This window comes from Bubalus bubalis, chromosome 18 (genome assembly GCF_019923935.1).
Source record: "Bubalus bubalis isolate 160015118507 breed Murrah chromosome 18, NDDB_SH_1, whole genome shotgun sequence".
NCBI classification, from domain to species: domain Eukaryota; kingdom Metazoa; phylum Chordata; class Mammalia; order Artiodactyla; family Bovidae; genus Bubalus; species Bubalus bubalis.
In genome coordinates this window covers 8,042,172-8,068,026 of record NC_059174.1, presented here as the reverse complement: position 1 = coordinate 8,068,026, position 25,855 = coordinate 8,042,172, and the positions used below count along the sequence as shown (strand labels likewise).

The 25,855-nt window shown below is 51.0% G+C and overlaps 1 protein-coding gene across 1 annotated transcript in view; it reads right to left on the bottom strand.

Annotated features, from left to right (window-relative positions):
• PLCG2 (phospholipase C gamma 2) overlaps positions 1 to 25,855 on the bottom strand; it is a 164,550-nt gene that overhangs the window by 89,895 nt on the left and 48,800 nt on the right. The window contains exons 4-6 of the mRNA XM_044931908.2: positions 4,503 to 4,646; positions 2,513 to 2,606; positions 1,716 to 1,763 (exon numbers count right to left, since the gene is read on the bottom strand). Coding sequence (XP_044787843.1) covers positions 1,716 to 1,763; positions 2,513 to 2,606; positions 4,503 to 4,646 — 286 coding nt within the window. The remainder of the gene's footprint in view (positions 1 to 1,715; positions 1,764 to 2,512; positions 2,607 to 4,502; positions 4,647 to 25,855) is intronic.

The window sequence follows — 25,855 nt, the reverse complement described above, 5'->3', positions numbered from 1 at the left end:
GAGGAGGAGGGAGGGAGGGAAAGGCAGATGGAAAGACACAGAGAGATGCTGGCTGACCTAACAACAGCAGTTAACTCTCCACCTCTTCCTGGTTACACCGTTTGCAAATCACTTCTCAGGGCATGTGTACAAGAGACCACTTGAAATTGACAAGTGATGGGTGACACTGGCCTGACACTAAAATGCCTTAAAGATGGAAAGCCTTTCAGGAACAAGCTGGGTAGGGACTTCCCTGGTGGTCCAGTGGTTAACACCCTGCACTTTCAATGTTGGGGGTGTGCGTTCAATCACTGGTGGGGAATTAGCTCCCATGTGCTGTGCAATACAAGGGGAGCATCGCAAGGGTTCCTTGTTGCCTCGTGTATGAAGCTGACATCTCTTAATGGAGAATGGAAGGAAGGAAAGACATTTAAAAATGCTGGAAGAGGTCTGATGTGAGGCTAAAATGATACAGTGATTGTCAAGTGCTGAGGACAACGCCTGCCATGCTAGGCGCTCCATAAATGGTGGGTTTTATCATTACATTATTAACAGGAACTGGATCATAACCTAAAAAAAAAATTGATGAGAGGATGTTCAACCTCTCCCTTAAATAAAGAAATGCAAATTTAAGCCAAAAACCCACTGCTGCTTCTCACCCATCAGATTAATGAAGGTCGAAGTCTGGTGAGACACAGTAAAGAAGACGCCTCTGAACTGCTAGTGGAAATATAAACTGCTACCACCTCTCTCAAACTGTCAGACCCAGTGACGCCTGGCTTCTGGAATTCCTCTTGTGGGAACTTATCCTGTTCGTATCTGTGTCCCACACATTTGCAAAAAAGGAGGCCCAGGGACGTCTCTGGTGGTCCAGTAGCTAAGACTGCACAGTCCCAATGAAGGGGGCGCAGGTTCGATTCCTGGTTAGGGAACTAGATCCCACGTGCTGCAGCTAAGAGCATGCATGCCACAGCTAAAGACTCTGCCTGGGCCACGAAGATGGGAGATCCTGCAGACCTCAACTGACACCCGGCCCCACCAAAGAAACAAATAATAATAATAATTAACAATAACATTTTTTAAAAGGGAGACCTAAAGGTTTTCATAGCTTTATAATAAAGAAACAACCTGATGTTCATCGAGAAGGAACTGGTTTCCCATCCATATGGCAATTACATCACGTCTATCCAAGGACCAATCACGTGTTCCAAAAATGTGTGGCATAGAGCCTTGTATATGCCAAGAGGGAACCACTCCAAGACGTGCTATTAAGCGAACCAGTCAGGGACACTGAATTACAGGCTGTCACATCGCCTGCCTCGTGTTCACCCAGCTCTTGGAAGCATCGCCCCCTAACTGGGTTTACTTCCTGATGGTCAATCTCCACCACAAAGGATGGGCGGGCACCATGGGGCTCCTGTTTCTCCCCGGGACACAGAAGAACCTCAAACGCAAAGGCCTAAGTGACGTGGTCCGAGTGCTTCACATAGCAGAGAAGTCCTCCCCGCAGATGGGGTGGCATTGTCCACTGCAATGAGACCCCACATGGGTAGAGATTTTTATCACCACGACCCACACCACTGAGCACTGCGTCCGCCGCCTTGTTAAGTCAAATCTGATTTCACGAGGACCTTTCCACAGCACAGAACTCACTCCAACCCCCCTGGGATATTTCAAGAAAGAATGAGATGATCCAAAATGTGGAAGGAAACTACAAAAATGCAAGCGAATCTTACCTGTTTCTCCTGGTTTGATCCACAGAATAAATCTGCTTTCTCAGCCAGCTGGGAAGAGAAATGAGACAGAGAGAAAGAGAGAGAGAGTTAGAAAATCAGAAAGCTCGACTCACAAGTCCAAGGAATTTCTGTAGGATGGGACACAGAGCCTGGAAATGAAAAGGAAGGTCTTCCCACTTTCTAACACCAGCAACCTGGGAAGAAGCAGCTTCTCTGTGTGGGTGAAATGTCGTCCGGCCAAGCCAAGCAGCCCTGTGGACTCACAGAGGCTGGATTCTTTAAATCCCTCTGGTGCTCTCTGTTAACCTCCCAAAAAGCTGGTAAGAGAAACGGTCGAGATCAGAGGGCTCTGGTTCGCTGGATGGACAGCAATTCATACACGAGTCCCACCCCATACCCAAGACACTGATGGACAGTCCTGAGAGGGCCCTCATCAAGCGAGAGCGAAAATCCCAGACCTCGAGCCTGAGGTCCTCCCATCAGACAGCTTAATCTCTTCTTAAATCCTCTGAGAAATAAGCCTCGGGCCCTCCCCTCAGACCCAACACCAGGACGAGTTTCTGTCTCAATCCCAGTGCACTTCTCACCCCGGAAGAACAAGGCCCAAGGAGATGGGAGGCTCTTCTGGGAGATGTTGGAGTGTCCACAGCCACTACTGGACACCTACTGCATACAGGGCACTCCAGGAGCCTCCAAGACGAAATGTCTCCTTTTCCTTTCTTTTGCCATACCGGCTAGAGGGAGCAGAACAGATGCCCGAGTGAGCGAATACAGAGAGAAACAGGCAAAGCCATTACCTCTCGATGATGGTGGGGGTGGGCGCGCCCATCACTTCCTGGTGTAAGATCTTCAGGCCAGACAGCCACTTAGTTGCATCCTCCTTCGAGTCGGCTGGAGACAGGAGGGGCCAGAAATGCTGTGTTACTCCCTGGGAAGATCTCTGCTTGGAGTCTCCCTCCCCACACAGACCACGGGGATGGGAGGAACCTGTGTTGGTTCCTGGGACCTGCTTTTTGCCCATGGTGAGCCTCCTACACCAGGAGTGACAAGCCGGTAGAGCTTTAACTTTAGTCCTATACTAACGAACAAGAGGCAGAACTCAGGACAACTTGGACCACAATCCTGAGAGCCCTCGGCACCTCCCCTGTTTCCCATCAAGGCCAGAGAGAGGGCCACCGAGTAGGTGAGGCTGCTGCCTGTAAGGGAAGCAGCAATGAGTGGTGGGTAAGAGCTTGGCATCAACCCCAAGGCCCACTGTAGCGCTTCAGGGCTGTGTGATGTTCAGCTGGTTACTTCACCTCCCTGTGCCTCATTTCCTCATCATAAAATGCAGTTGGCAATGCAAACGCCTGGTCCCGCTATTAAACATCTTTTCACACCGCCAGGGGCCTTATTAGCCTGGAGAGAGCATGCCGAGGTCTCTGCTCTCATTCTTCCCGGCAGATGAAGAAAAAGGTATGGCTAGGAAGGCTGAAGGGAAGAAGCCGGGATCCACCCATCAAACTGGCATCCTGGGCTACACATCTTGCTTGGGATTTCACGGCCTCCCTACCAAGAAGAGCAACCAGGCCTCAGCCTGCAGCCAGGCTAAGTGGACAAAGCTCTGAAGGTTCAGGGTCATGGACCCCTCTCTCCTGTCCTGTCTCTGCCTCCTGCCACACCCCCTCCATCAGACATTCACCCATCACTTCCCACATCCGGCTTACTATTGCCCTCCTCCAAGCCTGGCACATGCAATGCTCTCTCCCTGGACCATACTCTCTCTTTCCTCACAACTCCTACTGATTCCTCAAAACCCAGTTTAAAAAAAGTCACCTCCCCAGCAAAGCCTTCCAGGGAGTTACGCACGGTGTATTCCTCCAGCACGCTGTATTATGTTTGGACTACGGCTCCTATCAGAGAGAACTCTAAGCTCCTGTCCACACGTCTGTCTCCCCAAGTAGACCGTGAGCTCCTTAAAGGCGGTAACTGGGTCTTATGTCTCATTACAGCCCCACGGACATCTAGCACAACCCAGAACAGAGCATATGCTCAAAAGATGCCTGATGAAAGCATGAATGAGCAATTAAACCAATGAGAGTCTTCGGGCCTGAAATTAAAAGTCCCTAATGCTACTCAGCTTCCACAGTTTCCACCCACTTTGGTTTACTTTTAATGCTACTTATTTTCTCTCTGGTCCACCATGATTTTATATCAAGTTCTAAGTCAAGAAATTATGGGGTTAGATCTGGAGGTAGCTATAAGCTTCTGCCCCTGAGCCAAGCGCCTGAGCTTTTTCAGTTCTTCTCCCTGCCAAAGGCCCCTTTGACTTTCTGGCGGATTCACGAGGAGGACCAGACATCGCACCTCCAGACCGTGTCTATGTGTGTGCACTGCGTGTGTGCACGTATGCATGTATGAGACAGAAGATTTCAGGATCGTTCCTTCAGATCAGCTAAGCCGAGTAAATGGTGCAGGCCACGCTCAGCTGGACAAAAAAATGTAACCTGCCTTCAGTTCTCAGCACAGCATGAGCCAAACGGGCCCTTAATGTAATCCTTTCAACCTCTCCACGAGGTCGGCACGAGGATGAACTGGATCCTGTTTTACAGCTGAGCAAACCGTAGCTCAGAGAGGCAGAGTCGCTTACTCAAAGCCACACAGCTAGAAAGAGGCAGGGTCAGGATTCGAAACCGGGATGCCCCAAACACGCATTAGCAGGGGGGCAGGGGTGAGCATCCCGCTGGAGCGCTCTCTTGGAAGGAGACCCAGGCGCAGGGAGGGGAAGCGCACACGGCAGGCACCCACCTGCAAGGCTGAGCGTGCTGAGGATAAACTGGGTGCCGTACAGGACGGTGAAGCAGCACTCTTCCTTCTGGCGGACTGCTTTCGCGCGCTCGAAATCCTTGGAGCTCTTCCCTGGCCGGATCTCCTTTATCTCCATGATGTCCACTGAAGGAAAAGCAACAGCAGCTGGTCAGAAGCTAGACGTCACCCCATCTGAGGCTGCCGCCACGCGCCTGCACCCCAGAGACACCCCACCCGGCTCTTCACTGTCCAGAGTGAAGACAAGCTCGACCAGCCCCGAGGCCCTGCCCGTTCACAGCTTTATGTGCAAATAATGAAATGCGTGTGGTTCTCAGGCACTCGGTGCTGGGAGGGCTGTTGTGCAGCAATGCTGAGAGTCGCTCAGCCGCGTCTGACTCTTGGCGACCCTATGGACGGTAGTGTAGCCCACCAGGCTCCTCTGTCCATGGGATTCTTCAGGCAAGAATACTGCAGTGGGTTGCCATTCCCTTCTCCAGGGGATCTCCCTGACCCAGGGATTGAACCCAGGTCTCCCACACTGCAGGCAGATTCTTTACTGAGTCATTGGGGAAGCCCTAGATGACAGAAAAAGAGGAAATTCACCCTCCCTAGAACCCCAGCCACAGGACTCCAATTTTCTCCTGGGCAAAGGTCAGGATGGCCCCTGACTCAAAGGTGAGCCCCTCCCCTCAAAGGATGGCTGTTTGTTGCATGAGGGACCCTGCTCCTATCTCAGGAGGTCCACTGAACTAAGGAGTGTCACAAAGAGACAAGTCCATCGATCCCTTCCTCCTTTTCTTATGTCAGAAAAGTACCTTTTCCTGGGATGGACCCGCTTCACACGCCTGAGATGAAGATGGTCCACCCCTCTCCCACCACTACAGGCCAAGGAGGGGCCCAGGGTCCCAGAAATGACCAAGGCATCCCACCTCATGGTCAGGATTCAGGGAGGAGCGCACGGCCTAAGCTGGGCCCGACAGCATCCTCCCAGGACTTGCTTGGCCAAAGCCATTCATCACATTTCTCCTGCTGCTGCTGCAGGCTGAGGAAACATGAGTCGAGGGGTAGCAGGGTCCATGCTGCTGGGCACACGGAAGGCAAAATGACTCAGCCCTGATGCACTATCAAACTCCTGGGTCCGTTTGGGCTTGAAGCCTCTTCTGCATTGGAACACGCTATCTATGTGACCTAATCAATTCTTTTTTGCTTTCGTTAGTGGGAAATTTCTGTCGCATGCAACCATAAGAATCCTGGGACATACACCTCCATTATTGCACTGAACAGAGATACAGCAAAGAGAGGTATTCCTGGAAATGAGAGGGTAGAAAAGTGACCTCAGCTTTGACCTGGAGTCCAAGAACCAAACAGACCCAAGTGAACCAGGGCATTTTAGAGTCAGAGCTGAAGTAGCAGTAAAGGTTCATAGCTGTTCACAGGTAACAGTGAAATGAGATGTGTGTGTGCTCAGTCATGTTCGACTCTTTGCGACCCCATGGACTACAGCCCACCAGGCTCCTCTGTCCATGGGATTCTCCACTCGAGAATACTAAAGTGGGTTGCCATTTCCTCCTCCAGGGGATCATCCCGACGCAGGGATCGAACCTGCATCTCTTGCATCTCCTGCATTGGCAGGGGATAGTCTACTGCTAGTACCACCTGAAATGGTATAGTTTCCTTCTTTTTTTGTGGCTGACTTGTCAGGCCATCATCAATTTTCACCATTTTTTTATATGGCCTCAATTTTGGTTTCTTTTGTTTCGGCGTACAGTTTTGAGGAATTTTATCACATGTATAGACTCATGAAGCCACCACCGCACACAGGGTGCAGAAGAGGCGAGACTACTTAAATTAGGGGAGGAAGGGGTGGAATGAACGAAAGGCTTTCCACTGTCTTACCATGGATCTAGCCAGACTGAAAGCAGTTTGGGGGACAAGAGTCATGAAGTAAAGTGAAAAAACTTTAAATAAACAGTATTTATTCTGCACTGTGTGTGTGGTGGTGGTGTACATGTGATAAAATTCCTTAAAACTCTTCACTGAAACAAAAACAAACAAAAACTGAGTTCACATTAAAAAATGATGAAAACTCATTATGGCCTGACCACTCAGCCATAAAATAGAACAAAATTATACCATTTGCAGCAACTTGGATGCAACTAGAGATTAGCACAGTAAGTGGAGTAAATCAGAAAGAGAGAGACAAATACTACATGGCATCAGTCACATGGGCTTTCTCAGTAACTCAGTGGTACAGAGTCCACCAGCTACGCAGGAGACACTGCACAGTTTGATCCCCGGGCTGGGAAGATGCCCTGGAGGAGGAAATGGCAACCCACTCCAGGATTCTTGCTTGGGAAATCCCACGGACAGAGGAGCCTGGCAGACTACAGTCCAGGAGAGCTGCAAAGAGTCAGACACGACTGAGCGACGGAGCACGCACAGATCACATACATGTGAAATCTAAAATATGACACAAAGGAACCTCTCTATGAAACAGAAACAGAATCAGGGACACGAGAGAACAGACTGGGCTGCCAAAGGAGCGGGGTGTGAGAGAGAGCTGCACTGGGAGCCTGGGGTTAGCAGATGCAAACTGGTAACACAGAATGAATGACCACAAGGCCCTACTGTAGAGCGCAGGGAACTACATCCAGTATCCTGTGACAAGTCATAGTGAAAAAGAATGTATATACATGTATAAATGAGTCACTCTGCTGTACAGCAGTAACTGACATAACAGTGTAACTCGATTACACTTCAATAAAAGATGAAAAAATAACTAATTATGGGGTTTTTTTATTTTATTTTTTAACTTTACAATATTGTATCAGTTTTGCCACACATCGAAATGAACCCACCACAGGCATACACGTGTTCCCCATCCTGAACCCTCCTCCCTCCTCCCTCCCCATACCATCCCTCTGGGTCGTCCCAGTGCACCAGCCCCAAGCATCCAGTATCGTGTATCGAACCTGGACTGGCGACTCGTTTCATATATGATATTATACATATTTCAATGCCATTCTCCCAAATCATCCCACCCTCTCCCTCTCCCACAGAGTCCAAAAGACTGTTCTACACATCAGTGTCTCTTTTGCTGTCTCGTATACAGGGTTGTCGTTACCATCTTTCTAAATTCCATATATATGCGTTAGTATACTGTATTGGTGTTTTTCTTTCTGGCTTACTTCACTCTGTGTAATAGGCTCCAGTTTCATCCACCTCATTAGAACTGATTCAAATGTATTCTTTTTAATGGCTGAGTAATACTCCATTGTTAATTATGGTTTAAGAACATTTTACCAGCTTAGTTTCCTGAGTTTGATAACTATGGTTATGAAAAATGTTTTCATGGGGGGAAATTAGGTGAATGGCACACAGAAACTTCGTGTTATTTGAATCTACAATTTTTTTCAAGCCAAAAAAAAGTTTTTGAGACACTTAGCAATTATGAATGGCCCTAGTATTGGGGGGTCTTTAAACCTTGTGGGGTAGAGAGGTGGGAGGTATAATCCCACCCTTCACCCAACCCTGAAACCAGGGAATCTTATCTTTTCTTCTTATCCTCATTCCTCAAAAGCCAACAACAAAACACAGAGACTTTGTGTGCGCTCAGACCCACCACCTTCTGAGAGGTCAGATCAGCAGGGCTGATCTACCTGCTTTAGCGGTTATCTGGGAACATCTAAGGTATTAAGGTCTGTTCTCAGAACCCATCCAGCCAGTCAAGAGTCTAGCGACTTTAAGCAAATACTCTTTCTTTCCCCCCCTAGTTAGTCTAGCAATGATTATCTAACCATTCTCTTTCCCCATAAAATATTGCTAAGAGGGAATTTCTGAACTGGCCTACTGTGAGCTTTTTTCCTTACAGCAAAATTATAATAAACATATGATTGTTAAAAGGGGAAGGGGACAGGGACTTCCCTGGCAGTCCAGTGGTTAAGAATCAGCCTTCCAATGCAGAGGGCACTGGTTCGATCCCCGGTCAGGGAACTAAGATCCCACATGCCACATGGTATGCCCGAATAAATATTTAAAAAAAAAAGAGGAAGGGGAGAGTGATGGGGATGATGGGACAGACCTAAAGATGGGACAGAGTGGGAGACCGAGGGATACAGACACGCACAGATATGAACACACACAAACAGGGTCAACCAGGGTCAGGGGCAACCACACACAGAGAGAAGACAAGCTACCCAGACGAGGAGGGAGAGAGACGGCCACGCAACATACAAAGAGAGAAAGAGGGGCTTCCCTGGTGGGCCGGCGGTTAAGAATCCGCCTTCCAATGCAGCGGGCACTGGTTTAATCCCTGGTCCGGGAACGAAGATCCCACATATCACAGAGCAACTAAGCCCATGCCCTCCGGGGTTCATGCACCAAAATTACTGAGTTCACAGGGCTGCGACACAGAGCCCACGTGCCACAACTAAGACCCAGACAAATAAATATTTTTTTTTAAGATAAAGAAAACAGGAAATGGGAAGAGAATGAAATACAACAGCTACTCTGATGACATAAAGAGCCCCAATGACCCCTACACCACCGCCCCTCACTTCACTGCAAACGAGCACCCTTTGGAGGCCAGCTCTGTCCCAGGAGAGGGCTGCAGGTGTCCGCCCTCATCGGCAGGACTGGACACCTCCATGACGTCATCCTGATCGCTCCCCTCTTTGCCTAGACAAGTACTGGCCTATTCATCATACTTCTGGTAAGACCATGCTTTCTCCACTGGAGCCTCCCTTCCATTATCAAAGGTCAGCTGACTATTTGTGTGGGTCTATTTCTGGTCTCTCTCTTCTGTTCCACGGGTCTATTATTTCCCTGATTGTCCTGATAACTATGACTTTACTGTAAGTCTCAGAGTGAGGCTGAAACGCCCCTGACTTTGCCCTTCAACACTGCACTGGCTGTCCCAGGTGTCCTGCCTCTCCATATGAACTTTAGGATCGGATTGTCACTACCTACAGAAGAACCTGCTAGGATATTGACGGAGACTGTGTTGACTACCCTTGGTTGCAGAGAACTGACATATCGAGTCTTTCTATCCATGAAGGTGGAATATTGATTCATCACACTTTGTCAGTCAATCCCCTGAATGTACATAGTCCTGGCCCCCAACGGTCTTAGAGACACACTGAGTTCAACCGTGAGAATACAAATCCAAGCAATGATAATTACATACAGCTCTCACAGAGCACACACTATAATGCCAGGCACACTGCCAGTGCTTTGCAGAAGTCATCGGTCGGTTCCCTGGAAAGCTCCTCACCAGCACCATCTGCAATCACAGGTTCATCTGTTTACTGCCCATCCGCTCTCCCTTCCAAGCCCCAGCAGGACAAGGGTCGTGTCCGTCCTGTGCACGGCCACCTGCGTCAGAGCCTGGCTCGGAGCAAAGACTCAGACTGCTGCACAAGAAATGAGAAGGTCTCCCAGGTGGCTTGGCTTGGCTTCCCCCAGAAGCAGATTCTGAGACCGCGATTTGAGCACATGCAGTTGCCTGGGAGCAGATGCCAGGGAACACCGGCAGAGGCACAGGGAAGCAAGACAGTTGCTATGTTATCAAGCTGGTACCCCAGAGGCACTGGGAGCTGACCCCACGAGAATTAAGAGCCCCCTTAGAGGCTGTCCCATGGAGGAGGGAGGGAGCTGGGGTATTTATCCCCCGACCTCCATCTGCTATTGGTCGATGACTGCTTCTGGAGGCCTTAACCCCCGCCAGGCCTTGAGCAGAGGGCTGCAGTGTTCAGAGCAAAGTGCCTTCAATGTGCATCAGTGACCACTCTAGCATAAGGGTCAGCCCACATCTGCTGAGTCAGCTTATCAATCCGGTGGTTTCTGCGCTGTGTGTGCTCAGCCGCTAAATCGCGTCCAATTCCTCACAACCCCACGGGCTGTGGCCCGCCAGGCTCCCCTGTCCATGGAATTCTCCAGGCAAGAATACTGGAGCGAGTTGCCATTTCCTTCTCCAGGGGATCTTCCTGACCCAGGGATTGACCCTGACTCTTCTAAGTCCCCTGCGCTGGCAAGCAGATTCTTTACCACTGAGCCGCCTGGGAAGCCCATAGTTTCTGTGCTACCCTCGCGGAACTCGGAGATCAGATGCATCAAAGTTGCAGTGTCTCCAGTTCAGGCAGAACAGTGGGGGATGTGGACAGGCCCCAATTATTGACAAGAACAGCATCTCTGGGCTCCCCGAGTGGAGCTGCTGCGTGGAGACAGGACGAGATGTTAGCACTTCTATACATTTTGCAGCCCTGAAGGTATCCTGAACTATAGAAATCATTGTGCTCTCTCACTCAATCTCTTTTAAAATAACAGCTTTTTTAAGATATAGTTCAGGACTTCCGTGGTGGTAGAGTGGTTAAGAATCCTGCCAACGCAGGGCACAGGAGTTCGATCCCTGGTCTGGGAAGAAACCCCAAGCCGCAGGGCAACTAGAACCACGCGCCACAACTCCCAGGCCCGTGTGCTGCGGCTGCCAGACCGCACGGAGCCTGCGCGCAGCCAGGGAAGCCAGCAGTGGAACCCCGCACCACAGGGGAGGCGCCACGGGAGAGAGCCCGCACACGGCAAGGAGACCCGGCACAAGAGAACAGTTCACGTGCCATGCTTCACGTGCCATCCACTGACAGCGAACAATTCATGGCTTCTAGTGGATTCACAGACCCGTGCAGCCACCGGAGTCAACGTTAGAACGTTTTCATCTCCACGAAAAGAAGCCCATGCCCTTCAGGCTCCACATCCCCACCTATCCCCACCAGCCCCTGGAAACCACTCATCCACTTTCAGTCTACACACAGTTGCCCGTTCCGGACGTTACACAGAAAAGGAATCATAGGGTACACGGTCTTCTTTCTGGGTCTGGCTTTTCCATTCACCTGGCAGGACATCTCAGTGGTCCCTCCGTGTTGCAGCACGTGTCATTCTTATGAATGAAAACATTCCATCATATGAATCTTTTCTAACCATTTATCCACTGATGGACATTTGGGTTGCTTCCGCCTTTGGGTTTTTGTAAACACTACAGTTCTGAACATCCGCGTCCAGGCTTCTGTTCAACACCTGTTTTCAGTGATCTTGGGTGTCTGGTAGCAGCGGAAACTGGTCCCCTATCGTTTACACCCTCAGGGCCGCAAGTGTAAAGGTGACGCGCCCCATTCACACCACGAGGTTGACCAGCCGCCAACCCGGGGCAGCAGCGGCTTATACGTAGGTGGACAGTCACCTGTCTGCGTGGGCTGGTGGCTGGGCCTCCGTGAACCAGCACCAAGCCCTTCAAAACAGGCACCACCACCTTCCAGGCATTCTGGGCGAGCAGGGGCCACCTCCAGAGACACAGGGGTACCCACCGTCTGGCCACACCTTGAATACCAGGAGCCCCAGGAAGGAAATCCCTGACCAGTGCGAGCGGCTTTCTATTGGTGATCTGCAGAGGCTGATTCTTAAAGAGATAGAAATATCAGACCACCTGACCTGCCTCCCGAGAAATCTGTATGCAGGTCAGGAATCAACAGTTAGAACTGGACATGGAACAACGGACTGGTTCCAAACAGGGAAAGGAGTACGTCAAGGCTGTATATTGTCACCCTGCTTATTTAACTTATATGTAGAGTACATCATGAGAAATGCTGGACTGGAAGAAACACAAGCTGGAATCAAGACTGCCGGGAGAAATATCAATAACCTCAGATATTCAGGTGACACCATGCTTATGGCAGAAAGTGAACAAGAACTAAAGAGCCTTTTGATGAAAGTCAAAGAGGACAGTGAAAAAGTTGGCTTAAAACTCAACATTCAGACAACTAAGATCATGGCATCTTGTCCCATCATTTCATGGCAAATAGATGGGGAAACAGTGGAAACAGTGTCAGGCTTTATTTTGGGGGGCTCCAAAATCACTGCAGATGGTGATTGCAGCCATGAAATTAAAAGACACTTACTCTTGGAAAGAAAGTTATGACCAACCTAGATAGCATATTCAAAAGCAGAGACATTACTTTGCCAACAAAGGTCTGTTTAGTCAAGGCTATGGTTTTTCCAGTAGTCATGTATGGATGTGAGAGTTGGACTGTGAAGAAAGCTGAGCAACGAAGAATTGATGCTTTTGAACTGTGGTGTTGGAGAAGACTCTTGAGAGTCCCTTGGACTGCAAGGAGATCCAACCAGTCCATCCTAAAGGAGATCAGCCCTGAATATTCATTGGAAGGACTGAGGTTGAAGCTGAAACGCCAATACTTTGGCCACCTGATGTGAAGAACTGACTCATTGGAAAAGACCCTGATGCTGGGAAAGACTGAAGGTGGGAGGAGAAGGAAGGGGATGACAGAGGATGAGATGGTTGGATGGAATCAACGGACATGAGTTTGAGTAAACTCTGTGAGCTGGTGATGGACAGGGAGGCCTGGCGTGCTGAAGTCCATGGGGTCGCAGAGTCAGACACGACTGAGAGACTGAACTGAACTGAACTGAAGAGGCTGCAGGAGCCCTTTGGGCATTTCTGTTGACATGCCCAGCACTTGATCTTACATCACACTGGGCAGTGGGGCACCTTCCTTATTGAAGGGTGGTCCCACTGACTCAGGGGTGTGAGACAGCAGGGTGGGCAGTGCTGGCTGCACTCGGCCAGGTTAATCCTAGAGTGCCTCTCTGCCCTGCCACTGGGAATAAACCCCAGTGCTAGGCATGCAAATCCACATGTTCCCGAGGGCCTCCCAGGTGTGGGAGACTTGTGTGTGGGTCCACACGTACGTACACACATGCGCATGCACATACTGCATACAGGTGCCTGCTGCTACTGCTAAGTCACTTCAGTCGTGTCTGACTCTGTGCGACCCCATAGACGGCAGCCCACCAGGCTCCCCCGTCCCTGGGATTCTCCAAGCAAGAACACTGGAGTGGGTTGCCATTTCCTTCTCCAAAGCATGAAAGTGAAAAGTGAAAGTGAAGTCGCTCAATCGTGTCCGACTCTTAGAGACCCCATGGACTGCAGCCCACCAGGCTCCTCCATCCATGGGATTTTCCAGGCAAGAGTACTGGAGTGGGATGCCATGGCCTTCTCCGATACAGGTGCCTATTGCTATTCAAATGCTCACACATGAGTATCTACTCTATGACCCAGATGCTGGGAAAGACTGAGGGTAAGAGAAGAAGGGGGCGACAGACAATGAGATGGATGGATGGCATCACCGACTCAATGGGCATGACTTGGAGCAAACTCCAGGAGATGGTGGAGGACAGGAAAGCCTGGCGTGCTGCAGTCCATGGGGTCGCAAAGAGTCGAAAATGACTTAGAGACCGAGCAACAACAACATACAACCTTTCACCAGAAATGCACCACGGGGACCACACACACCTGCCAGAGGGGCTCACGGGCAGGCACCTGTGAAGGTGTCACTGCGCACCCGTCTGCCTTGGAGAGGAGCACAGCCAGCGCTCCTGGTGGCGGAAATCGTCGTGCAGCAAACCAGTGCCCTGCCACCCCAGTCCACCGCAAGCCAACTCCCAACCAGAGTCCAATTTAGACACTCTCTTTGGTATTTTTAACAGGCGATTTCATGGTTGCTTCTATTAAGTTCCAAAGTAGTTACACGACAGAAACAAAAAATCAAAATTCAGAACCAATACTGTGCAGCATCATATACGGGAGTAACAAGGTCATTAAAGCATCAAATCATTAGGTGTTCACTGCTGTCAAGGCTCTATATTCTTGCAGAAATATTTGACGGGCTGGTTTTTAGGTGCTTAAGGGTGTTAAGCAATACTGCAGAAATGGGTTGGGTTTTTTTCAAGCTGTTGATGACGCGCCACCACTTGTATTCATGTAATAGGACATAACACACCGTCCCAAGAAAGACGCTCTCCATTGTGTCTTCAGGGATGCGCTAGGCTCGGCTAAGCAGAGGTGCTTTTATTTGTATGTGTGTGCGAGTGTGTGTAAAGTGTGAGAAGAGGTTTAAAAAAAAAAAGAGAGGTTCCCACCAATTTGCTGACAGTAGGGGTGACTCACGGGAAGGGTGATGGGCAACCGGTGGCCGGGGGACCTTGACCTGCGTGGGCGGGCGTTTTGGCCAAGGGCTCAGGCAGAGCGCAGACTCGACTACCGAGTGGGCTCCTGGGGCCGGGGGTGCTCGTGTGGTCGGGCTCTGCAGCCGCACTTCCTGCTTGAAGAAGCGAGATGACACAGCCACAGAGGCGAGGTCTCTGCACAGCCCCCTTCCCGGCATCACCCTGGGTCTTCCCCAAGTCCGGCCACCATTACCCACCCATCACCTGCAGGTGCGCACTTGGGGTTTTTGTGCCCCATGTCTGTTGTCCCCATGACCCTGCTTTTTGACTCCTGTTTCCTTCCTCCTCTCACTCTTGACTCTGGGCCGCTCTCAGGCTGCCTCCCATGCCTGGAACCTCCTCCTTCCCTCGCCTGGCCTTCTCCCCATCTCCTCACCCGACCTCAGTTGGCACCAACCGCCAATGAGCTTAACAGAACACCTTCAAGGAAGCTCCAGGTGTAACCGAGGGGAAAAGAGACAGACCAGGCTCAGGCACCCCCCTGCACATGCTCACCGTCCCCCTTTCCATCTTTCAGTCATTCAACCAACCGGGTAGGGAGTAAGCAGCCCGCTGAGTGCCAGGGAAGAAGCCAACAGGCATGGTCCCCATCCTCAGAAACTCTGAGGCTGGAAAGAGGGACAGACCCTGAGCAGATTGGCACATGAGTGCGTAAACCTCCCACTGAGCTAAACACCGCAGAGGAGCAAGATCAAGTCTACACGAGGGCTTCGGCCCAACAAGGGGAAGAACGGCTACTCTATGCTGTGAGCATCCCTCCTGAGTTCTGAAGGCTGGGGTTATCCTGTGAGGGGGTTGGGGGGAAGCCCTGGGAGGAGTCTGGACTGCAGAGACCCCGGTTCCAAGCCCAGCTCTGCTCCCCAGTGACACCTGCGAGCCTGGGCGAGTCACCTCCCTTCTGCCTTCAGCTGCACGCACGGTGCTAACAGCAGGGCCTTCCCTGAGCTGCTCTGCAAACGAGATGAAATGGCAGTCAGCAAACACCGTGGTGGCCCCCGGAGGTCTCAGCGCCGGGGTTAGCTGAGCTGCTGGGATGAGCGTTCTTTCACGGCATCTCTCAACAACACCGTCGCCACCGCTGGTGGTTTCGCTTTGTCTCAGTGTTGCTCTGTCTCAGTGAAGGACCCTGCTTTAGAAAGCCAAAGGGCATGGGGTTACTTTGATAAATAACCAAGATGCACCACGGAACACGCAGTTACAGGAGGTGCACGTGGGGTTCAGGAAGAGTCCAACTCCACAAAAATCGAGGTGACATGGCTTCAGCTTCCACGCTGTCACCCCCAGCTATGCACCTGGGGAGAAGTTCCTTTATTCTGACTTGGCCTCTACCTTCTCATGGGTGCAGTGGGGAAATAACATCCATCCCATAGGTAGATATACCTGAAAGAACTTGGTAAAATGTCAAAAGATTAGTTTTTGATATTAAAAATTATTTTGGGATCTTCCCCGGTACAGTCCAACAGCTAAGACTCTGCACTCCCAACGTCGGGGGGCCCAGGTTCAATCCCTGGTCAGGGAACTACAGTCCGCATGCCACAACTAAGACCCACCACAGCCAAATAAATAAATATTCAAAAAATTGTTTTAAAGGCTAGAGACGGGGAGTGAGGGGGGGCTGCTCTCCTCTTCCTTGTTGAAGAAAGCAGCACGCAATGAATGAGATGGCGCTGACACCCAGCTGAGGACATTCACCTCCTGCTTCCAGAGACTTTTCCAGAAAAACAACACTCAAACATCAAGCTGTTCACGGAAGGCTCTGCATCCATGCAGGAATGTTTGAAGGGCCGATTTATGGGTGGTTTAAGAGTTTGAAGTGATCCTGGAGAAACTGACTGGCCTTTTCTTACCCTCGGGGACTCCCTCTCCCCGAGAGATGAGGGAACGCTCTCCGTCAGGAGAATCTGGGAGAAGGAACCCGGCTTGCCCAACTCAGGCTGCTTATCCAGCTCTGGTCCAACCCACCCCCTAGGAACCACACGCCCGGCCCCACTCCCTGTGGCTCGGAGTGGGCATACAACGGTGCCCAGGGTGAGCAGGTCAGGGGTCAGAGAGCAGTGCTAAACCAGGTTCTCGGGGCAGCTCAAACACAGAGCAAATCTTCCCATAGCCTGTTATGAGTGATCTGGGTGTCAGTTCTTAATCGTGTTCGAACTCAGAAGAGGAGGACAGAAAGAGAAGCCTTATGAACTGGCCGCCAAAACATCAAACACCAAGCGTCAAATACAGCTCTCTCAGTATTCAGTTTTAGTGTCACTTGAATTTGACGTCTCCTCTCTCCTGCTGAAAGTGAAACGAGAATGATCCCACATGTGTGATGTGGGAGATGACTTTAACAGTATCTACATTCTTTTTATGTCTTAACTGAGATGTGTATTTTTCCAATTCATATTGAAACACATCTAGCAGCCTCTAAACTGTGAGCTCAAAGTTCCTTCTATACAAATTTAAGTTTGAAAAAGTTGATTTTAAAATATGTATTAGGTATAGAAAACAGGTGGTATGCAGATACGACAAAAATTATTAAGGCATTAAAAGGAAGGACTCACTCCTATATGTGTGCGTGGCCTAATCAAATTTTAATTTTCTTTGCTTTAAACCCAGTACTGGGGCTTCCCTGGTGGTCCAGTGGTTAAATTTTTGCCTTCCAATGCAGGGAGTGGGGATTCAATCCCTGGCCAGGAAACCAAGATCCCACATGGCCAAAAAAGCCACATCAAACAACAGAAGCAATATTGTAACAAACTCAATGAGGACTTTAAAAGTGCTCCACATCAAAAAGAATCTTAAATAAACCCAGCACTGTGAATCAAAATTGCATAGAAGGCCTTGATTGTACCAAGACTATCTACAGATCTTTCCCCTCATTGCACTGACCAACTTGGGGTCTGGAGCTTTTTGGAACCGTTATGTGCTTCGGACACTATTTCTCAAATGCCATCTGATAAGTCTGCCGTATGGCATGGTGCTGGTACCGTTTGTCTAATATTTATCTTTAAATCAACTTGCCTTTTCATCTGAGTATTCTGAGTTTATGTCTTAGGTAAAAAGAAAACCAGTCCCATCCAATGTATATCATGGTGGTAGTAGTCGCTAAGTCATGTCTAACTCTTTTTCGACCCCATGGACCTCCAGGCTCCTCTGTCCATGGGATTTCCCAATCAAGAATACTGGAGTGGGCTGCCAATTCCTCCTCCATGGGATCTTCCCAACCCAGGGATTAAATCCAAGTCTCCTGTACTGGTAGGCGGATTCTTTACCACTGAGCCACCTGGGAGGCCCTTGTATATCATAGGAACTGTAAAATAATGCAGTCAGTTGAAATGGGACAATATTATTAAAATTCTGCCCTCTTACACCCCCTTGGGTGCTTCTGAGTTATAAGAGGCCAGAGCAGTTATTAGACTGCGTGAGGCCAAGTTCACCATAGTCAGACTCACAGAAGGACACAGAAGCAGAGCAGTGGTTACCTCATGGGGACAGTGGCCACAGAGCTGGACACGTGTCAATTTGAGCTCATGCTCACCTCACTTGCATTTTTTCCCATAGCTAAGTTATACCTTATTGAAGAAAATTTACGCCTTTCAAAATGAAATGTGTCAAAATTTTAGAAATGGAGGTAGGTGTGGTTATTAAGAGGCAAGCTGATGGCAATGAACTTCAATATCTTGTCTGTGGTAGGGGATGCAGAAATCTATCCATGGGATAAAACTGTAGAGAATTAACACATAAATGCATACAGAGTATAAGCAAAACCGGGGGACTTCTCTGGTGGTCCCGTGGCTAAGACTCTGTGCTCCCGATGCAGGGAGCCCAGGTTTGATCCCTGGTCCGAGAACTTGATCCCACATGCCGCAACTAAGACCCAGCGCAGCCAAACAAATAAATATTAAAAATAAAAGGGAAACTGGGGACATCGGAGTGAGACGGGCCGAGAACTGATCAGGGCCAGCGTGCTGGTTGTGACGTCGCATTACAACTTTGCAGGATGTTATTAGCACTGGGGGAAACTGAGTACAGTCCACACACAGATGATCCTCCGAAGACCTCAATAAAAGCTTCAGTTAAAAATACAGAGTATTAAGAAAGAAACAAACCAACCGTGCTAGTACCACACAGATGTTCTCCTTGACGTGCTCAGAAAGACCAGAAAAGAACTTTGGAGGGAACGGTGTTTCCAGCACCAGCTCCCGCCCCCGGGGCCTGAGTCAGTCTCCCGGGGGCGCTGCGGACAGCACCCCTCACCCCTCCCTGCGGACTGCTCCTCTCTCCACCAGGATCCATACTATTTCTAGCCAGACCACAAATAGAGGCACATGGGGCTGCCTGATAACCAGTCACAGACCCAGAGGAAGTGGCCTGCAGGGGCCCGCGACGGGGCCCAGCCTGGGGACCCGCTCGTTCTGCAAAGGCCGAGGACGGCTGACAAGAACACAATTTCAGTGAACGAGGAGCCCGAGCACTCAGCACCTGCGGAAGGACAGCGTGAACTCCCCTGTGACAACAGCCTCTCGTCCCATCACCCCTCCCTGACCTCAGTCCAACCAGCGTGCACGCACGCTCAGTTGCTCCGTCGTGTCCGACCCTTTGCGACCCCATGGGCTGTAGCCCTTCAGGCTCCTCTGTCCATGGGCTCAGGCAGGCAGCACTGCATATAAACACACACTCCCCCTTTGTGTCAGATGGTTCTTTTCTTATCATTTTTTTTAACAGGAAAAGAAAGGTTCTGAGAATACACAGCTATCTCAAATTTGACCACTTTGTGTAGAGAAAATTCTCTAGGTGGATTGATGTTGAATCCTCCAGTGGAAAATGCTGGCCCTCATCTTTCTACCAGGGATCTCTTGGCTTCAGTGGAAATCCAACAGGCACAAAAGGACAGGAAAGCCACATTCACAGAAACACCAAGTACAGCTGGCTAGGCACCACACCAGAGATTCTGACACGTGTGTGTGAGCAGAGAGCGTCATCTGTGTTCCAAAGATGGGGAAACTAAGAGATTCATGACTTTCTAAGGCCACCACCAGGCTTCACATGTGGCCCAGTGGTAAAGAACCCACTTGCCAAGCAGGAGACACAGGTTTGATCCCTGGGTTGGGAAGATCCCCCGGAGGAGGGCATGGCAACCCACTCCAGTATTCTTGCCTAGAGAACCCCATGGACAGAGGAGCCTGGTGGGCTACAGTCCATGGGGTCGCAAAGAGTCAGACACAGCTTAGCGACCAAACGGCAGCCAACGAGGTCACCACCACCCTGGTGCAGCCAGGACTTGAACCCTGGCAGTCTGCCTCCCAGCAGGTGGTCTTAACCACTCCTCAGGGAAGGCCAGCTCCTCTCCTGGGAAGACCCCCTGCCTGCTCAGATCTCCCCCAGCCCAGCTGTGTCCCTCGGGGTCCTTCGTCTCAGGAACACCCTTGCTCGGATCCCAGCTCCGAAACCCCTACATATAGGCAGCAGCAACTCTGACAGGCCACCGTCCACCAGCCACCAGCCACGGATAACACTCGGTATCCGCCACCTCAGAGGTGCCTCCTGCAGCCCTAAGGGGTGAGTAGCCACTGTTATCAGCACCCCCATTTTGCAGAGGAGGAAGCAGACTGGGAGGTTGGGTGACCCAGGTCCAAGCCCTGCCAGTCCAGCTCCAGCACTACCCAGGCAAGCTCCCCAATTCCACCAGCAGAAAAAGGGAGCCCTGCCAAGGTCAAGACCCAAGATCAAAACAGCTGAGCTGGACAGTTAACAGACAGGACCCTTCTTATGAAATATTTATTAGGTGCCAGAGCTGAGCTCACCGGCTCCTTAACCCTCCCAACCCCAGGAACAAACCCCCATCTTCCAGACTCAACTTGGGAAGGTGAGGTCATCCCCTCACGGCCACCTGGCCGGCCGGACCGCGACATCAAAGGCAGCAGGGTATGACAGGGCATGACCCCCCACGTGTGAAATGGGGGTGTTGCACAGAGAAAGCCCGCCGCCCAGGGGAGCCTGCCTCTCTCCTCTCCCCACTTCTGTTTCGGGGGGTGGGCTGCTCCCACGATGGTCTCTAGGAAAACCTTTAGGGTGAACAGGACAGATACTGACTCAAGGGGGCTCTTTGAAGGCAAGCCTTGGCGGGCTTTGGAGAGAGATGCCAGAAGCACTCAGGGCTCCTGATGCCAAGCTCAGCCCCTGGAGGAGATGGCAGAGACCCCTTTACACCCCGCTGTTGATCAGGACAGGCCAGGGGTCGCCAGCAGAACACTCTCCCAGTCTCCAGCAGGGCCTGGGCCATGTTGGCGACAAAAAGGGCTCAGATGCCTAGGGACCTGACTGACAGACCCACGGTCAAGGGGAAGGGCCCTGAGGGACGTGGGCAGCCTGCAAGGGAAAGCCCGGCTCTTCCCAGAGCCGACCCAGGGCCCCAGGGGGTGAACACAGCCCGGGAGCAGGAAACGGCATTCATCTGGCTGGGCCCCGAGTAGATGGCCCCCTCCTCCAGGAGGCCTTCCCTTCCTCTTCTCAACTTCCCCTTTCCTGGTCCTCACTACACTTTCGGTAATGACTCGCTGCTCTGCTTTACGGCTACGGCCTTGACCCGGGCCCTGGCCCCAGGAGAGCTGGGCCCCCCGGGAGCCTCCAGAGAGTTACTGGCAGGGACGCCGGACCTCCAGGCGTGGGGGTGTGGGGGTGCTCACTAGGCACCCGTGGGCTCCCCTGCCAGTCCCAAGGCGGGAAGCCCAGCTCTGCCTCCTTGCTCAGCTTTGCAGGCAGAGGTCTGACCCTCACAACGCCCTCCATTGAATCGATGTCAGACTCCCCGTGAAGTCTGACTACACTGGCCAGGTCTGCTCAAACAGGAAAAGGAAATCGTGCGTCAGGAAATATTCCTTTACCCCCTGGTTGCTCCACCTGAGGATTATTCCTAAAAAGCAGCTACCGCGTGGAACGCAGGCCAGGAGAGGGGTGCCCACTGTCTGTTAGCACCCCAGGAATGATGCTAAGAGCCCCCCAGGAGGAACAGGGTGTCAGGCACTGCGTGCATCTCCTCCTCTAAGCAGCCATTGGACCACCACCATATTATGATTACTCCCGTTGAACGGAGGGGAAGACTGAGGCTGCAAGACAAGAATGCCCACAGTCTGTTAACTATCTCAAGGCTCCCAGGCCCCATGGTGGGACATGACCCGCCCCAGCAAGACAGCTGCCTACAGATGTGGGTCCCTTCTGCAGGGGCAGAGAAGGGGCCTGCAGCCCCTGCTTTGCCTTTGCAAATGAGTTTTCACTGTGGTTAGCGAGCCAGCCCTTCATTTCCCCACTAGGCTCAGAGTTTTGCAAACCAAGGCTGGGGGGGGAGGTGGCAGTTCCTGTTACAACGAGCTAAAAGGTGAGAGTCTTCCTTCCCCTTCGGAGAGGGCAGGATGGGGGCAAGAGGGTCCCCCCAGCACTCCAGACCAGGCAGGTTCACCCGCATCCTCCTGGCACAAGGATCCCATGTCCAGCCTGGGGCTATGAGCACTTGTCTGACTTCACAACCCAGAGCGGAAACCCACAGCCTGCCTCCTCTTTGCAGCATCTGCCAGGGAGTCAGCCTGGGCTCCCAGCTGGAGCTTGAGTCAGTGGATGGCCAAGTCCCTGCCCCACAGTTACGCCACCCACACCCCCACCAGCTCCCAACCCCCCGCAGAGAAGAGACACCATTAAGTTGGGTCGGGCTCATGGCGGGGATGTGGGGATTGAAGGAGAAGACAGCTCATGACATAGAGCTGCATCTGACCCAGTCATCTCAGGTCACCCCAGCAAGGGGAACACCCAGCCACTCATCCCGTCGGCAGAGGTGCCGAGGGTCTAGGGCCCAGCACAGGGTGGGGGCTGGAGATCCAAACAGACCAAATCCCTGCCCTCAAGGAAGGACATTCTAAGGAGGTTGACAGATAAATCCACATACATTATATCTGCCATCCAGGATGGCATCAACAGATCAATGGACATGAGTCTGACCAAACTCCAGGAGATAATGGAGGACAGGGAAGCCTGGAGTGCTACAGTCCATGGGGTTTCAAAGAGTCGGACATGACTGAATGACTGAACAACAACATTATGCCTGCTAGTGAGAAGGGCTACAAGAATTAAACCAAAGCAGAGTGAGGCCCAGGGCTTCTCAGATGGCACGGTGGTAAAGAACCCACCTGCCAATGCAGAAGACGCAAGAGACATGGGTTTGATCCCTGGATCGGGAAGATCCCCTGGAGGAGGGCACGGCAACCGGCTCCACCCAGTACTCTTGCCTGGAGAATCCCATGGACAGAGGAGCCTGGTGGGTTACAGTCCATGGGGTTGCAGTCAGTCAGACACGACTGAGCACACAAGCTCAGAGTGAGGCCTGGTGGGTGATGGGCAGCAGAGAAGCTTGAAGGAGATGCCCTCTAAGCTGTGGCCCGAAGGAAGCGAGGGCAGATCCCTGCGGACGTCCAGATTAAGCAGCAGGGGGAAGGATGGGGGGATGGGATCATTAGGGAGTTTTGGGGATGGACATATACACAATGCCATATTTTAAATGGGAAGCCAACAAGGTCCCACCGTAGAGCACAGGAACTCTGCTCAATGCTATGTGGCAGCCTGGGTGGGAGGGGAGTCTCGGGGAGAATGGATACACGTATACGTATGGCTGAGTCCCTTTGCTGTCCACCTGAAACTATCACAACATTGTTAACTGGCTATACCCCAATATAAAATAGAAGTTTAAATTAAAAAAAAAAAAAACAAAAAGAGCAAACAGAAGCACTAAGGAGCCAAGAGGGAGCTGGGTGCGTTTTGTCCTGCACGCCACCAAGCTCTTGACGTGAGGAGCAGGAGGGCGCTGTGGACACATGGCCTGTGCCCCCGGAGCCCCATGGCCCCCAGTGCCTGCCCAACTCGCCTCCCCCGCCTGGACAGGCCGATCACACCAGCCCTGCCTCGGTACAGTTGGTCAGCCCACCTGCCCGGAGCACACACCTGCATGGTCTTCGCACCTGCCTGGAGCCCCATCCCAACACCTTTCTCAGCCCTCTCCACTGTCCATCCAGCTCTTCTAGGGTCCTCTGGGGTCAGCTGCGACCCACATTGGTGGTCTTGCCATGATTTATGGACATCTACTAAAAAGCTGTCTCCCTCATTTCTGCATCCACAGCTTTCAGTGCCTGGCACCAAAAGAGGGAACTCAACCAAGAGGCAACTCAACCAAGAGGCAGAACAAGGACCCTGGAGAGTGACCTGGCAATCAGCGATCACACTAGAAACACAGGCTCCCTCCCACCTGGCGATTCCACCTCCCTGGGTCCATCCACCTGCACGAAACCCCACCTGTGCTGAGGGCAGCGTGGCTCACAACTGCAGAAGGGAAAGAGAATCAGTGCGTGTTCAACACTGGAAATACGAGCAAACGGGCTCTCATCATCAATGGATCCCTCTCCATCAATTAAAAAACAGACCTACACACAGCAATGTGGGTAAATCAAAACAACTCAATGCAACGGGCTGCTCTGGATGGATCCTGGAACAGAGTAAGAACATCTGTGGAAAAGCTGGGAAGATCCAAATAAAGTCTGAAGTTAACAGTCATTCACTGATGTTAATTTCTTGGTTTGGGCAAATTCATCACACAACAGAAGGTGGGAGCCTGGGAGAAAGGCACCTGGGAACTCTGGATCTTTGCAACTCCTCTGTAAATCAAAAAATATTCCACGACTTCCCTGGTGGTCCAGTGGTTAGGGGTCCTACCAATGCAAGGCACATGGGTTCGGTCCCCGCTCCAGGAAGATCCAACATTCCAAGGGGCAACTGAGCCTGTGTGCCCAACTACAGAGCCTGAGCTCCACAACGAGAGAAGCCCCTGCAGTGAGAAGCCCGAGCCACACTAGAGAGCAGCCCTCGCTCGCCGCAGCTGCAGAGAGCCCACAAGCAGCACGAAGACCCACACAGCCATAAATGAATTAAAAACACATCCTCAAAAAAGTCATTCCAAAAGCTTAGTTTCAAGAAATGCTGAGCAGGGAAAAGGCTGCAAAAGTTTGAAATTTTATACAAATAGTAATGACTCATTTAAAAGACACAAGTCAATTGTCATGGGTGCCTGTGATTCCAGTTACCCCAAGGTATAGAAAGTTAAAGACATAAAAGGGTACCCACCATCACAAAATGGTTATTTCTGGGAGAACTGACAGAAGGATTTACAGCCCTTTAACATTTAATAAAAAAGCATCTCCATGCTCCCAACGCGGGGGGCCAGGACTCGATCCCTGGTCAGGAACCAGATCCCACATACTGCAACTAGAGATGCTGCATGCCACCGCTAAGACCCAAGGCAGTCGAATAAATAAACAAATTTTTTTTTTAAAAACTCAAACATGTATTTATTAAAATAATTAAACCAAAGCTCATGAATGAATGGGAAGCACAGAAGCAGGAAAAAGGGCAGAGCTAAGCCACGTGCCTCAGCATCACTAAAACCCAGATTCTGTGACGATCTATTTCTGAGTCTAGACACCGTTAAGAGATTCAATGTTCATAGTAGAGAATTCCCTCTAAAACCAGGCTACAGCTGGTGAGAAAATATGACACGATCTACGAAAATGTTCAATGTGCACGCCCAGGAATTCCACCTCCAAGAACCCATCCTGCAGAAAGAGTAGCACAGGTGCATGAAGATGCTGGTACGGGGGTTTCTCTTCTGGACGGCGCCCTCCTGTCCACCAGCTGGGCATGTGAGTTAAAGAAACGACCGCGCAGCCACTGTCTGGAATACCAGGCAGCCGTGAAAGGAGAATGGAACAGATCCGCGTGGACTGACGCGAAAGCTGCCCAGCGCATGGTTAAGGGAAACAGCAAGCCGCAGAGAACAGGCATCGTGTGGTCCTACTTCTGCTTAGAAAACGGTACATAAGCCTATGTCCAGAGGTTGAAAATCCACCTTGAAATGCAAGGGACGTGGGTTCAATCCCTGGCTGGGGAATTAAGATCCCACATCCCATGGAGCTGCAACTGCTGAGCCCATGCATTCCGGAGCCGCTCGCCACAACTAGAGAGTCCATGCCCCGCTCTGGAAGATCCTGCATGCCACAGCTAAGACCTGACAAAGCCAAATAAATAATTTAAAATTCCTGCGTACATAAGTGTGTATATGGACACATACACACATAGGAAAGACATAAAAAATTACACTAAATGGTTAATACTGGTTATCTCCAAGATGCAGGAGAAGGACAGCACATTTTTTTCCTCACTTGCATTGTTTGAGCTTGGCTGTAAGCAGGTAAGGCTTTTGTACT